Source organism: Brachypodium distachyon, chromosome 3 (assembly GCF_000005505.3).
Source record: "Brachypodium distachyon strain Bd21 chromosome 3, Brachypodium_distachyon_v3.0, whole genome shotgun sequence".
Taxonomy (NCBI): domain Eukaryota; kingdom Viridiplantae; phylum Streptophyta; class Magnoliopsida; order Poales; family Poaceae; genus Brachypodium; species Brachypodium distachyon.
Window position 1 is genome coordinate 57,806,465 of NC_016133.3, and position 15,350 is coordinate 57,821,814.

The 15,350-nt window shown below is 44.9% G+C and overlaps 3 protein-coding genes across 5 annotated transcripts; 2 read left to right on the forward strand and 1 right to left on the reverse strand.

The window, feature by feature from the left end:
• Positions 1–89: 89 nt before the first annotated feature.
• Positions 90–1,270, forward strand: LOC100842755 (mavicyanin). Of its 2 annotated transcripts, XM_014900341.2 has the most exons (3): positions 90–494; positions 604–916; positions 980–1,270. In XM_014900341.2, exons 1-3 carry the CDS (start codon positions 326–328, stop codon positions 1,101–1,103), a joined length of 606 nt encoding a protein of 201 aa, XP_014755827.1. In that variant the 5' UTR covers positions 90–325; the 3' UTR covers positions 1,104–1,270. The 2 variants fall into 2 exon arrangements, with proteins under 2 accessions (XP_014755827.1, XP_003570597.1); XM_003570549.4 differs by having other exon boundaries at positions 93–494; positions 604–1,270.
• Positions 1,271–5,502: 4,232 nt separating this feature from the next.
• On the forward strand, positions 5,503–6,431 carry LOC100837798. The gene has a single exon (XM_003573021.4). The coding sequence runs from the start codon at positions 5,615–5,617 to the stop codon at positions 6,140–6,142; it is 528 nt and encodes a 175-aa protein (XP_003573069.1). The 5' UTR covers positions 5,503–5,614; the 3' UTR covers positions 6,143–6,431.
• Positions 6,432–6,675: 244 nt separating this feature from the next.
• On the reverse strand, positions 6,676–13,819 carry LOC100843056 (LMBR1 domain-containing protein 2 homolog A). 2 transcript variants are annotated; one of them, XM_003570550.4, is made up of 14 exons: positions 13,395–13,817; positions 12,037–12,113; positions 11,497–11,655; positions 10,903–11,116; positions 10,744–10,830; positions 10,517–10,656; positions 10,081–10,161; positions 9,443–9,507; positions 9,067–9,242; positions 8,834–8,964; positions 8,647–8,734; positions 8,250–8,463; positions 7,766–7,869; positions 6,676–7,622 (listed from the first exon to the last, which is right to left on the reverse strand). In XM_003570550.4, the coding sequence occupies exons 1-14, from the start codon at positions 13,560–13,562 to the stop codon at positions 7,149–7,151; spliced, it is 2,178 nt and encodes a 725-aa protein (XP_003570598.1). In that variant the 5' UTR covers positions 13,563–13,817; the 3' UTR covers positions 6,676–7,148. The 2 variants fall into 2 exon arrangements, with proteins under 2 accessions (XP_003570598.1, XP_024317672.1); XM_024461904.1 differs by having other exon boundaries at positions 7,149–7,622; positions 7,775–7,869; positions 13,395–13,819.
• Positions 13,820–15,350: the final 1,531 nt, after the last annotated feature.

A 15,350-nucleotide genomic window follows, 5' to 3' on the forward strand; every position in this document is an offset into this window, starting at 1 on the left:
GCTGCTGTTTATAATAACCAAAAGCATTAATAAATTTCGTTCCGTTTCCTCATAGGTAAAGTAGCTCGACATATATATTCGTTCGTTCCCACTTCCCACATACACCCGGCCCGGCCAGTGAAAGCCAAATGCCCACCAAACTGCACGTTGCATTCCAATATATAAGGGTCATATTTTCCGTTCCTCTCCTTCTCAAAGCGCAACACCGATAATCCTACTTAGCTTGTTGACACGGAACACTGTTGCTCCTGAGAGTTTCTTGGAGGCCCATTGTTTCCAAAAAAGAAAAGAAAAACGAGAGTTTGTTCAATTTGGTTTGATCAAGATGGCTTGGTTGTTGGCCTTGGGCGCGCTGCTGAGCCTGCTCGTGTCCTACTCTTTCTCGGCCGCCGGCGCCACCAGCTACACCGTCGGCGACAAGTCCGGCTGGACGATCGGCGTCGACTACACCAAATGGGCCGGCTCCAAATCCTTCAAAACCGGGGACAACCTCGGTAATATAACATCTGCTGATCATACATGCAAGTCCATCGTTTTGCACAAGTTCGATTGGCTGATTAATTAACAAGTTGGTTGTGGTTTCTATGTATATGCATGTTGCAGTGTTTAATTACGCGAGCGGGCAGCACACGGTGGTGGAGGTGAGCGCGGCGGACTACCTGGCGTGCGCGGCGGCGAACCCGCTGGGCTCCGACAGCAGCGGCGCCACCACCGTGCCACTCAAGTCCGGCGGCAAGCACTACTTCATCTGCAGCATCTCCGGCCACTGCGCCGCCGGCATGAAGCTCGAGGTCACCGTCTCCGGCTCCGGCTCCGGCGGATCATCAAGCTCCCCGTCTTCTCCGACGCCGACGACACCAAACACGCCGTACACGACGCCGACAACGCCGTACGTGACCCCGACCACACCGTACACGACGACGCCGACGGCCCCGGCGTGCTCGGGGAGTACCGGGACGTACACCCCGGCAACGCCGGGGACGACGCCGTTCATGTCGTACAACTACAATGGCGCCGCCGCGGGGCTCGTGCGGCCGGCGGCGGCGTTGGCTTGCTTTGGCGCCCTTGTTTGTATTGCCATCGTGCAGCTTGGGATGTTATAGATCGGTGTGTAGTCATACATACAGTAGTAGCTCTCTACATATTATACAGGTCATCACGTCGTACGTACGTGCTCGTGTAATCTGTTATTTGTTCTTTGCCGCGCTTATTGATGTGGAGACGACGCTCCGTTAATTTGGATGAATGGAACATGTGTGTTTCCTGGCTTCCTGCCGTGAATTGTGACACTGATGATAGTGATTCCTGTTCACTATAGAAAAAAAAACAGTATTGTGACAATCCTCCTAGGAAAAATTATTCCTCCTAGAAAAGCAGTACTGTATGTGCCAGCTTTTCAGCAGGCTGGGTGAAAGTCTTCTTAATTCTTCGTCACAAAGAAGAGAAGTCTTGTTAATTCTCTCAACGCCAACAACTTGTGTGCACTCAACGAATATGCTGCACTCGGTCGTTACATCAAGTCTCCAAAGTAACTACACAAAATACTAAGGGCACGCCTACCTCTCAGTCGAATTGTTTCTCAGTCGATGGCGTCGCAGCAATGTGATTAGCCCTCCGCCTGCATGTGCCTGTGCGTGAGTGCGTCCGTGTGTGTGCGTTCCTCTGTGTGTGTGTGTCCCCCCGTGTGTGTGCGTTCCTGTGTGTGTGTGTGTGTTTTGACTGTCCTAGATATTCCAAGAAAAAGGCTTAGCTGATATATTTTTTTGATAGAAAAATACATAAGTTTACGTTTCTATTATTAGAAGCGCTCGTGTTACTTGTTGTTGTGTGCATCGATCGATGCGGAGGTCAGGGATGTCCTTCTTTTCGTAAAAAAAACGTATATTACTTGTGCTACCGCCATTTTGGATTGTGCCACAAGAGAAATGGAGAATTGGGACCCGATACACATAAATAAAGCTCACGTGTATAACCTGTTTTATCACATGCCAAACACAACATGTAGTACAAAGTTGGGACGAACCTCAATGGTGAATCTAACGACTATAAAATCGTCTGAGCAATAAACAAAATCTCATGCCACTAAGATTTAGCAAAACTCATAGAGATATATTTGCTGATAAATAAGAAATGTTAAATCTCGGTCATCTGCAACTCACACACAAACAAAACTCAATTGCGCATCAAAAAATTTAATGTGCAACCCACCAAAAAAAATTAAATTGCACATTAGGAGGGAAGATGTGCAATTCATCTAAGAAAGTAGTCTTAAGTCCCAGTCATGAAGAAATATATTTAAACCTCAGTCATGCACAAATTCAATTGCACATCACTATACTTAACGTGCAACTCACCCCCCCCCCCCCACAAAAAAAATGCACATTATAAGAGGTGATGTGCAATTCACCTAAAAAAATATTCTTAAGTCTCGGTCATGAAAAACTACATTTAAAATAACAGTCATGCACGAATCACACATGAAATAACCCAATTGCACATTTGTATACTTAATGTGCAACTCACTCAAAATAAATAAATTGCACATTACTAGAGATGATGTGCAATTCACTTAAAAAAAACTCTCAAGTCACAGTCATGTGCAACTCACACCAAAAAACGCAATTACACATCAAGAGTCTTAATTGACAGCTCCTCGAGAAAAAATAAATAAATTGCACATTAGGAGAGGTAGTGTGCAACTCATCCAAAAAAATACTCTTAAGTATCAGTCATGTGCAACTCACACAAAAAATACTCATTTGCACAACAAGAGTCGTAATGTCTAACTCTTCCAGAAAAAATAAGTTGCACATTACGAGAGGTGATATGCAACTAAAAAAAACACAATTGCACATCAAAAGGTGTAATGTGCAACTTACCAAAAAAGGCTTAATTAATGTGCAACTCGATCACGTTCAAAAAAAATACTAAATTGTGCATCGAGGGAGGTGATGTGCAACAAACAAACAAAAATCAATTGCACATCAAAAGGCTTAATGAGCAATTCACCCCCAAAACACTAAATTCTACATCAAGAGAGCTGATGTGCAACTAACCAAAAAAACTCAATTGCGCGTCCATATAGGGCACGAGCAACTAATCCAATACTCAATTACGCATTGGGACAGATCTTGTGCAACTGGTCTCAAAAACTCAAATGGAATTATCCTCAACTATTTCTCTGACAACTTATATCTAGCAAACTCCAAACGAAAAATTTACCCCACTAGCATCTAAGTACATGCGTTGGTTGCTTGACCTCGGAAAAAAAAAGGCTAATCATCTTTCCAAAAAAAAAGAATACTAACCATGTCACGTGGCCAATCGTACGGTTATGGAGGTGATTGGGTTCTAATAAAAACAAGCGATTGAGAGTTAGCAAATACCTAAAAATAGGACATAAGAAAAATAAATAAAGTGCAGATTACCTTCTTTATATGTTGCATTTTAAGTTATGTCACATATCTAACTTGTTCAATGATAGTGGAACTCGGAGCGTGGAGTATGTCACATTTTACATTATTTTACTTTGAAAGTATCTCATTTATATAGACCCAGAAAACACAAATCAACCACTTGTGATTAACACAAACGAAGAAACTAAATAATAAAATAGAATATATATAGAGAGAGAGATGAAAACAGAAAGTCAAGAGAAACAGAAAAACCAAAACCAATCAAAGCAAGGTGCAAATAAGAAACCAAATAAAAAATGAAACAGACAAAATGCAAGAAGATAGGATCAAACCTGCAACCTCCATATACAAGCAAACAAATGGCACCATCTTTCTACCACCATGACAACAAGTTGCTAGTGCACATTCACAGTTAATCACCTATCTATTGTGTCGTTTGTTTGCTCTAGCTGCAGCACGAATCTCAATGCCCGATCGGACGGACCAGAACATCGATTGAGAAATAACTATTTCTCGGCCAACCGAAAAATAGCAAATCCAAAATACTAAACGGAAAGCTATCTGGAATTTTTAGCGCCATGACTTGCTTTGTGTGGGCCTAAAAAAACTTAAACCTATGGCGGAGCTGGAGCATAACTCGGGCTGGGCGGCTGGCGGCCCCATAGGTAAATCAGAGTGCTTTCATTTTGAGCCGAACCAGAATCGCTATAGGCGAAAGCCGGCTTTCCGCGAGAAAGAAAGTACTCCAGCTGGTCCGACCCATTTTGGGCCGAACCAAATCGCCCGGGCAATGCCTGTTCGTCAGATTCCTCCATTCGTGGCTAAAAAAAACTGTGGGTGCTACTCCAGCTGGCTTGCTGGGTACGAGATTCGTTGGCGCGGCCGGTGCCAAACCAGAACGCGCCGCCACGGCGGCACCGACGAGACGACACGGGCTCGCCTCGCGCGTGTCACCGAGTAGATCGAGCAGAGTAGCACTATTTAAAAAACAGGGAGCTTTGCGTTGCGTGGCGGTGGCTGGCTAGCCGTGCCTATTGTACTGCCTGGCTCTGCAATACTCTGGCTAGTCAGTCGTCCACCCAGTAAAAAACCCACCTCTTTTCTTCTTTCGGTGCGGAAAATGTCCGAAATTGGTGTCGATTGGTTCGACATCCTTTTACGGCTCTTTTTGACCTTCGCACCACAAAGTTTTCAACACAAGTAGTAAGAAACAAACCGAACTGTCCTAAAAATGGAAGAAGAGACAAACTCCAGCCTCGCTCAAAACGAAATCCAAGACGAACGGCGCAACTTTGAAGACTTTTTGTTCTAGCGCAAAACCATTAATTGGTCTCTTCCTCGGAACCAGGAAACGATATCGTTTCCTTCTTTGGGTGCCATGGCAGAGGACCAATTCCAATCCCACAGAAAACATCAGGGCCGTGCGTGCGCAGCAGAGCCGATGGAGTCGAAACATTTTCGCGGCTGCTTCCTGACGGCCGACTCTGGCTGTCTCGGACGCCCGTCTTGACGTTAAGTATATTTTGTAGACTTCCAACAGTGTAATGACTAACGACATAGGCATATATATGTTAGTAAATGGATTGAGTTTATGGGCGCACGAACACAGTCGACGTCATGGTGGTTCTGCAGCGACCCTATCGGCATACTGTATTATTTTTCCTAGGTCCGCCGCCGAGGCTCGCAACAAGTCAAGGAAAGCAACCCAACAGGAGACTAGAGGCGAAATTCCCTGCCGTGGAACCGAAGGATCCCCTCTCATTTCATCCCACGCCCACGCCAGATCCCGGATCCAGGCTCGGAAATTTCCCAGAAGATGTTTCACAGGGAAAGAAACTGAAAAAAAAGGGAAAAGTTGTAAATGTAAAAATAAAGCCCGTGCTACTGCTGCCGGTGCACGCGAGGAACAGCTCGGCCCGCGCGCCGCCAGCCCAGACCCAGCTAGCCAATTCAGCCAAGCCTGGCTCCTCAACAAAAAGAAAAGGTTCCGACCGGCCTTCCGGATCCCATCGCAACTCCAGCACAAGTTGCTTGCAACATCCGCGAAACTCACCCCGCGCTTTCCATTGACGCCCGCTGCGAGTATATATGCTGCCCGGCCATGCACAAACAACAACGAACTGCCCGGCCGTGACATCCATCCATCCTCTGATCTAATCTCAATCCTATTTGTCGCCTGGATATTCTTCTCGTGCCAAATGGTCATGGGCAAGAAGAAGTCCTCGTCGAAGAAGGCGAGCGCGGGGTGCCGGCGGCACCGGCAGCCGGCCGACGGGGTCGGGGTCTGCCCGTGCTGCCTGCGCGAGCGCCTCTCCCGCCTCTCGCCCGCGGCTTCGCTGCCTTCCGTCATCGCCGTGCCAGATTCTGCTTCCTGCTCGGACTATTCGGAGGCGTCGTCGTCGTCGTCGTCGTTGTCGACGGAGGGGTCTACCGGGGCGTCATCGGGGTCGGCCAGCCCCGGGTTCCACCGCGAGTTCATGAGGGGGTCCGCGAGGCCGTCGCTGCTGATGAGGCGCGAGCGGGTGGTGGCCGTGGACGGCGACGAGGTGGCGGGTATCATGATCAGGAGGAGGAGGAAGGAGAGGACGGGGTTCTGGACCAAGCTGCTGCGTGCGGCGACCGGGGGAGGCAGCAGCGGGAAGAAGAAGCAGGTCGATGGGTGCTCCATGGCGGCGCACTCCAAGACGATGGAAGCGGCCGAGACGACGAGGTGGATCATATTCTGATTTCTGATCGAGTACACGCGTGCTGCGTTCATTCCGATTAGTTAGTGTTGTTTTATCTGGCGTGGCGTTCTTTGGTTTGGTTCGTTGTTGGGTTTGGACGTTTGGTCGACGGAGGAACGGCTAGACTTGGACTATATCCGTGTTCTGTACAGATTTCAAGGAAATAACAGCTTTTGCTTCGGTGCCATTTACAGATCAGGTTACCAGGCAACACCACACGCAGGCAAACGTTGACATGTAAATTCTTGAATCTCGCCGAGTTCTTATCATGAGCACCATTGGACATTGAGTTGGATACGGATTATTGGGGTCAGTTCACCGAAACAAGTACTCCGTAGAGACAAACAATGCCATATACTCCGTATATTATCTGTAGAAATCAAGTTCATTCCTATAAAATTCATGTTTAATCAGATATCTATCCCTTCCTTGTGAGAACTTTCTATGTATGCAGTCGGCTATAATTCCAGTTGTGCCTGGGCGATGAGAGGACCGCTCAATCACATCGAACAATATGCAACTGACTGAGTTTATACCACCGCAGAAACACTCGTGGACTTCTTTTTCATTTAATACATTAGAGCAGTCACATTGTTTTCAGCCCAGAGCATCATATCGTACGTATGCATTCTTTTACAGCTTACACTCGTCAGCCTCAAGTATGAATCAGTTATCTCCAATACAAATTTGTCATTTAACAAGGAAAAAAGAACATGTCAGCAATGCCTATTTCCTGCATAGTGTGTGTAAAGCAGAAAAGTGTCATCCAGCCACGCTCCCATGATCTCTTGTTGGGAGAATCCGCTGTCCTTTCTGCAGGGCCTGTCATCATGTCATGCTTTCATGTTTGCAGCTTTCCAGATGGGCAGGCGTCTTGAGCTTCCGTGAAGCACACCAAAACCATCATCTAATCTATACATCCTGTATCTTCCTCTATTCTGCATCTAATGCTACCAAATCCTTTAATTCCTGAATTGAATATTCTAACTTATAGGAATATCACAGCCTATCTCCTCGATCCTGGAAATGTAGGATCCATGTCTCCAGTATTGTCATCATCCTCGTCATCGTCAAGGTAATCTACAGGCATGTCTGCAGGGCGACGTTTTATCCTTTGGAAGATGTCATCAAGTGATTCAGGCGAAGACAGATTCGAATGAGGAGTAAATCCTGGGTCTTGCCGCAGAGGAGTAAACTTCTTGGAACCCATATTCGCTTTAAAGTTCTGAAAACCAATCTTCATTGAAGCCCATGTTTGGGAAATTCCAGCAGACGACCGCTGCTCAGAATTCTCTTCTTCAAGCAGAGATACAGATGTTGACACGGTTTCCTTTTTCATTGGCTTCCCTGCCTGCCGACTCTGATCTCTAACAGATGAATACTTGTTGGAAATAATTTCCCTGTTGTGGGCATATTTTGAATTGCCAGCTCTGCCATCAACTCTAGATGCTCCCACTTTCATCTCCACTGTATTTTCAACCTGTAACACAAGAAAGTAATGAACAAGGAGGAATGCTAGTGATTGGAGACAAAATTTGGCCGAAGACAATACAAACCTTTCAAACAGAACAAAGATATATAACTATCAAAGCTTGGGGAAAATATAGTAATTATGCTACTCACCAATGGTACCTTTCCAGATTCAACATCTATATTCGCGCCATTGAACCTTGCCAATGGAATAACCTGTTCGCCGACTTTATATCCTTGTTCAATCCAAGATCTCTCTGCAGAGAAATTACAAACTTTACTTAGTAAGAACATGTTTTTCAAAGAATCAAAGGCAGCATTTGCACCAACTTTTGCAGTGGTGATACAAAAACAATGATAATGATACGATAAATAATATTTCTATTTAAAGCCACATAGGCCCGGGGTTCTGTTTATTGGCTACAACACCATACATGCTTACATTTTGAAGAAAACAAGAACTGAGATCAATGTGGAACCGTGGAAGCTGAAGGGACAAGGAGTTTAAAAAGGACAAAAAAAACATAATGATATGCTAACAAGAATAAAAGGATATCTGACAAATCTTAATCAATCTATTCTGATACAGTAAAGAGAAAGAAGGGTATGCCCACAGAAAAATCGATGCAGTTCAAACCTTTTTGCAGAATAATCATTCCAGATGGATCAAAACCATCCATATTCTCTTCTTCACGCTGGAATTTGAATATTTTCCAGCTTCCGAAATAGTCAATGACACGTCCAAAGAAGTTACTAGCAACAAGGAGCGTATAAACAACCATAATTAGCGGATAGATCCTGTTGAAGCCTCTCCCAAAGAACGGAACTGCATCATCAATGTTCCCCATTCTCTGCAACATATGATTATTCAGCGCAGAGCAGTTAGCTAGGTGTTATTTATCCGACAAACAATGAGCATAGTAACAAAAAGAAAAGCTGTAGGGCACCCCGCCTACAAATGTTAACTATTACTGCCTTCACAAAATAAAAGCATATATGCCATAAATAATACCGAAAAGCTGTCAAATAATTACCTTCTCAAAAGTGGTTTTAACATTACCACCTAGACGAATGAGATTCAGGAAGTTATAAGAAATAGGAGGCGCATATCTTGCAACCATCCTGCAAAACAGCATTTGGTGCACAATCTAGAATGAGTTGAACGAATTGGACGTGGAAGCACATGAAACATAAAAAAAAAGCAGAGCACTAAAAACTTACGAACAGATCATAAGCAAGCTGACGGAACTTGTTTGCCGTGGAGTGAGAGAATAAAACATTAACATCCCAATCTGAAATAGTGAATAGTATGTGCAAATACACATATACATCAAAGGGACAAATGCCGCAACCTGTAAACAAATAGGAAACATGTAAAATCATGCAGAACACGGTTGATTATGCAAAATAAATGTGCAACCGGGTTTTGCACTATCAAGCACCCAATTTCTTACCTGGACTAAAACCTCTTGCTTGCCCACAGACTTCACAAGAATGGAAAAAAGTGATAAATCAACACCACTTGGCAGCAAAGTAGCTTCTGCCAACAGTATGGCAGCTGACATGGAACCAAGGATAACGGCGAGTGCTTTCTGAAGCTGCTTTCTAAGTATACAGCGCCATATGAACTCTGATAATGCAAGAAAGTGTCACTGAGCCAGTTTCATCAATTATCAAGCAGCTATGGGCAACACATATAAGCTTGAACTTACTAAGGATCCCGAATGTTAATATTTAGATTGTTTCATCTAGAAATTGACTCAGCCATTTTAACTAGTCAAACTCAATAGCTTAAAAATATAAATAATTCGTACAGGTCAGAAGGATTACCCATAGTGTCCAAAAGTGATCCCAGTGTGCCTGATCGGCTATCCCTAAAACTTGATACATATTTCCTGGTTAGATAAAAAAAAGTAAGTCAATAAAGGTCTTGGTTGGATCTCTCAAAGGGTTTCACACGAGTATCACATCTGCAGTATATATAAATCAAGCTTTTACAAACAAGTTACAGAAGCATAATTTACAGTTCATAAAGACAAGTACATGCATCTATAATGGCAATTGAGATTATTCAGCCCACCAATCAACATTCTTTGTCAGTATCAATCATGGCACATCTAGTTACAACCAACAAATTAATCAAGCCATTTGTGGAATTATCCAAGTCCTGTTTGTACACACTTTACCCTTTTTTTCCATTTAACCAGGTCACTGAGGCATCACTAAGTTAACAAAACTGTTGAGTTGCTGTGGCATTGTGCAGCTTTACAATACAAGAAAAGGTTCCCCAAAATACATCATCAATAAATATAAGCGAATAGGACAAAAGGCCTCATTGGGGTACCTATAGACAGTACAGTGAAGTCGTAAGTGCTATTTGTCAAGATTAAAATACTCTTCTGTAGATAGCCATTTTCAACAATGAATTAGCACATTGTTCACTATAACAAAAGAGACAGCCAACTCACCATCCATTTGCATCACGCTGTTCGTAATTTTTAATTGTGTCTTCTAGATCCAGAGCTTCCATGACATAAGTCATATATTCACTGTAAATAACAGAAAATCCAGGTTAATATTATCAGCTTCCATGACACCAAGAATGTCGTTTGCTACACACACTAGGACTTTGAGCACCACACTCGGGCATGCCCAAAGGGATCTTTCCATGCATTTGGAGGTTTTGCCATGCAGGGCCCAGCTGACAGAAAGAAGGACTCTTGCCTAAGCTGTGGAACAAACCAAACAACCGCCTAATTCATATAAAATGAGAAAACCTTAGGCTGCAAGCCCTTATTACCCTTCAAGTTTCCATATAAAATTCAAAGTGCATTGGTTATTCTAGATATTACTAGGAGATACACAAAGAGTAATATTATCCTCTATTGATTTATTTCACGATACCTTTTACACCTATAGTACTCCTCATGGGCCCTCCTAAGTTGACGTCGCAGTGTGGCCATTGTCTTATCATCTGTATCATAGTCCATATCATTTTCGCCTAATCTGCCACCAGAAGGCTTGAAAGATGGATCATCCCGCAGCTGAATTGTACAAAAAAATCACAGGTTATTGCCTATAATTGCTAAAGTTTACGTCAACTTCAAACAGTAGTCTGATTGCTTTGATACCATTTGAGCAACCATTTTGTCAATGATATCCATATAAGGCCTTAAGAGATCACGCTTTGACATTTGATTTGAAGTGGCTTGAGCAACCTGGAAAAGGAACAGAACTTCAGCAAACTGCAATGAGTATGAAAACTATTAAGGATTTAGAACAGTACTTACAACAATCGCATTTGAATATTCTTGATGAGCATTATCAAGCTTTACAGCCATCTTGGCAACTCTATGAGAAAGTACTTTTTGGCGGTGAGTCCAGTCTGCATTTTTCCAAATGTTTCTTGGTATTTCACTCAACCCAAAACCAAGAAGAAAAGCACCAGTTACCAGTCCAAAGGTATTTGAGCATGCCATTGCAAAGCCCACGATACCTCCATCCCTGTCAAAACATTTATTCCAGGTCAAGAGTAGAGACAAGTTTAAATGGTATCCGTTCTTCCAGGAACTAATTTTTCAGGACTCAAGACAACGCAAATTTTAGTGCTACAATTTGTAAATTGTCAGTAGCAATGATCACATTATGCTTCTTTACCAATCAAAGGTGACTATATCCTAAACTAACACAGGATATCTTGTTCCATATAGAAATGTAAAAAAATTGTTTCTGTAAAACATTGCATTACTCGCTGGGCTAGAGCCACAAAAAGAGAGCTGAAATGGCTTAAAATAGTGAACAAATCTCAAGACAATACACAAAAGGTTATTCACATATCAGATGAGGCATGGAACACAGGAGCTCAAGTGGAGATTAAAACATACCAAGCTCTATGCATGACTAAAAGCAGTATAAGTCCAAAGAGGCCAATAGCTCCTACAATTGAATAAAAGAGCAGGTTCATGTGAATACTGGTTTTCAGCCTTTCTTTAACAGTGAAATCTCCAGCATCTTCATAGCCTTGAATAGTAGGCACTACAGCCCTGTTTAGAGATAGACACAAACCTTGTTTAAGATATAAACACTATTGAAAATGATAAGAATAAAAATTACTGCATACCATAAATATGTAGTACTATGAATAAAATGTAGCAAAAATTATTAAAGTAGTTCTTCCAAAAGACAATAGGTTGTCAACTGTTCTACTAAGTTCGACTAAAGCTAAAACAGTTGCATTGATACAAAAGAGTGCTTTGCAAAATCACTGATAGCTAGCTCCAAGGAAGCAGGATAAAAACTGCAAGATTTTTTGCATTTTAAAATTAGCACCAATAGCTAGCTCTAAGGAACATCAATTATACAATCAAGAACATTAGTAGCATGGCGGAACGCAATAGGTCATGTTGATGATGATAGTTACATACCATGTTAAGATAAATGTGCTCCAATACGACCAGCTCCAGAAGAATCCAATTCCACCTTTTTCAGAACCAATTAATGTCTGCGAGTGAGGTCATGCAAGAGTTTAGATCAAATAAGTAGATGAAGATCAATTTCCAGCACAATGCATGGATAAAGTTTGCCACAAAGAGACTGCGCTATTTATTGAATCATATATACATCTATGTGTCCGAGTTCTAAACAAGCATGAAGAGTTAAACTGTGCTTAAAAATGCTAAATGGCAGGATTATTCCATTTCATGGCCCGAGGCCCCAGCTTTGCTCGTATGGATGAAAACACCGCCATGTATGTGAAGCAGTGTAGGACATCAGCGACTAACACCCCAATGAGCATGGCATCAATGGAACATGTATCTACAAAATATGAAGGAATGCCAATGTGGCAAACCTAGGGCTTCTTGGTAGCAAACGTTTCCCCTGCACCTGATCTCTACGCTTGGCGGAGATAACCAAGTTCATGATCGGCCTTTCTACAGACAGCAGATATATGGCTACAGAGGGCACAACAATTCTCCCATAGCGTTCAGGCTAAAGATCCGTGTAAAGCTGGACTACATAGTGTGAAGAAGTTGGTGGTCTGGTTAATGTTTCGTCTCAGATTTTGGTTCTTAGTTCCCTTATGCTAAAAGTTGCTGCTCGCTGCAGCTGTTGATAAAGTAATGTAAACTGTGTGTCAACTATGCGGACATTTGTCGTATTATGCATGTCCTAAAGTATACTCCTATGAACCTAACATAACTCCTGTGAATGTCATGTGTGAATTATGAATTAATAGGTTATAAAGACAAACAGCAGAAAAAGGTGCCTATGGCAAGACCATGGAAAGGTCACTATGGCAATTAGCCGTGAAGGGTCAAATAGTGCAGAGGGGGGTTCGAAGCTAATTGGAGTCAAGCAGACCTTATGCAATTGCCCTCTGGTGCCAATTTAGCTTGGACGTAAGAACTATGAACTGGGTTTTCTTTTCTCAAACATAACTATGAAGGTAATGAACAGATTTTCTTCAATGCACGCAGGGGCGACCCTAATACCCTATTCACCCAGACCTCATTCCGCGGGCAGAAGCAACAACTCAAATGCACCAATTCAACAAACATTCTCTCCTCAAGCACCCAGGACACCACGCACTAACACGCTGCCCAGTTAAATTTGTGTCTTAATCCCAACATACAGCCAAATTGGCGCAAAACTAGAACGCGTGATTAACTCAGCCCGGGGCGGCGGATCTCAAGCCACCGACAGGGAAACATAGCGGGATCAGGGACACGTAGAGTCGTAATCGAGGGGTAGGGGGGTGGTCTCGAAGGATGAGAGATCTGACCGTCCAGATGTCGGCGGGGACGAGGATGATGAAGGAGAGGGAGCAGAACCAGGCGTAGCCGACGGTGGCCATGACGTAGCGCGGCACGCCCGGGCCGGCGAAGTAGCGCAGCGTGACGACGACCATGCCCAGCGTGAGGGGTAGCGATATCAGGTAGAACACCCACATCTCGCCGCCCTCCGCTTGGCCGCGACGCCGGCCGGCCGGAGGAGGGGAAGCGGGGGGATGGGGCGAGGGAGACGGTGGCTGTGGTTGTGGCGGCGTCGGGCCGCCGGCTTGGAAGCTTCTCCGCGTCGCGCGGCCCCCGCGTGGCGAAGGCTGGGGGCAGGGGAGATCGGGGGTGTTCTTTGCCTCCGGGGGAACTGGAAACGCGCACGGCGGGGAGACAGAAGGAGGATGGTGCTGGTGGGCTCTGCGTGCCGAGCAGAAATCGTTTTCTTCGGAAATGTAGATTTCGGGCAAAGGGGAGTAGTCCGCACGCAAAATTGGATCCATCCAATAAATAAAGTCGAATTATATTTTGTGAAGGTACCATGGGTAGAGTACAGTATATTCTTTTAGATTGTTTAGTTATTAATTGTCTCGTAATTTTTACTCCGTTTTGAGTTATATAAGTTTCCTAATTTTGTCCCAAAGTTGAAACTGTATTATTCACAAATATCAAATAAATATACTTTTTTTGAACTGGACTACGGCGGTCAAAAGTCAGCCTGCACAACATTTCAATTAAATGAAATAATCGGATACAACAAGGACAACGGCAGCCTTGGCCAAAAGAAACACAACAAAGAAAACCTAGACACTCGAAACATGCCAACGGCGAGAGAAATGCACAATAAAGAACACCGCCGATGCAGTCGAAAGGCGTCGATCAGCCGAGCCCACCCAGACACTGTGTCGTCGCCGTAGCTGAAGGGGAGCGCACAGCCGAGGCGGCCACGACACCTACGTAGCCGGCAGAGTCGAAGGGCCATGCACCACCGAGACCCGCCGCGACGCCGATGTGCCGCCGATGAAGTCGAAGGGCGACACGTAACCGAGATCATACCACCACTTGCCATCGGCTAAGCTGAAGGACCATATGCCACCGAGAATACAACACGACACCTACGTGCTGACAGTGAAGACGAAAGGCATCACATGCCGAGACTACACCAAAGGATAAGAAACGCACGCTCTCGTCAGACATAAACCGACGTCCAAGGCTAAACAAGACACAAGAAGAGACACCACCAAACATCCAACAACCCGAGACAAGAAGCTCCAGCAAAGACGGACCACACCACCCGGTGCCACCAAGAGCCATGGTCTCCATGGCGACGCCCCCAAGGAGGAAAGCGACGTAAAAACGCCGTCGACGCCCGATTTGGCCATGGCCAAATCTTAGGTTTTCACCCAGAGACACAAAAACATCGAAGTGAGGGAATGTAGAAACTATTCGACGACACCTCCAACAAGGTAAACGGCGCTACGACGTCGTTGTCATCGGCAAAGAACAAGGTCTCTGCAAGTTTTCACCCAAAGCCGACACCCCAAACACCTGAACCACTTGCCGCGAACCTAGCCCCAACACCGCAGCAGAAGATGGATACACCACGCCACCACGGCGTCGTGCCAGGACAACTACGCGGACGAGGAGGCCATGGAGCCGAGGAGGCCGTACAACACAGAACCCTGTGCAGATGGCCATACCTTGCACGCGGGCCAACCGCTACTGGAGATGGCAGCCTGCCGCCGGGAAGCCCTCGCCGCTGCCTGCCGACACCGAGAGAGAGGACTGAGGGAGGAGAAGAAGGAACCTTGGCTTGGGGACGCCAGATCTGCGAACGGAGCCGCCGGATCTGGCCGGGAACTCGCCGGATCTGACGGGGAGCCGCCGGATCTGGACGGAGTCAGCAGCCCGCGCCGAGATGCCGCATGGCCAGGCGGCCAGTGCCCTCCTGCGCCCAGCCCTGA

Coding starts and splice junctions, on each gene's coding strand:
- LOC100843056 (XM_003570550.4), bottom strand. CDS start 13,562: ATGTGGGTGTTCTACCTGATATCGCTACCCCTCACGCTGGGCATGGTC. Junction 11,656..12,036: donor AGCACATTTATCTTAACATG/GTATGTAACTAT, acceptor ATCTCTAAACAG/GGCTGTAGTGCCTACTATTC. Junction 7,623..7,765: donor AATCTGGAAAGGTACCATTG/GTGAGTAGCATA, acceptor CTTGTGTTACAG/GTTGAAAATACAGTGGAGAT.
- LOC100842755 (XM_003570549.4), top strand. CDS start 326: ATGGCTTGGTTGTTGGCCTTGGGCGCGCTGCTGAGCCTGCTCGTGTCC. Junction 495..603: donor CAAAACCGGGGACAACCTCG/GTAATATAACAT, acceptor TGCATGTTGCAG/TGTTTAATTACGCGAGCGGG.
- LOC100837798 (XM_003573021.4), top strand. CDS start 5,615: ATGGTCATGGGCAAGAAGAAGTCCTCGTCGAAGAAGGCGAGCGCGGGG.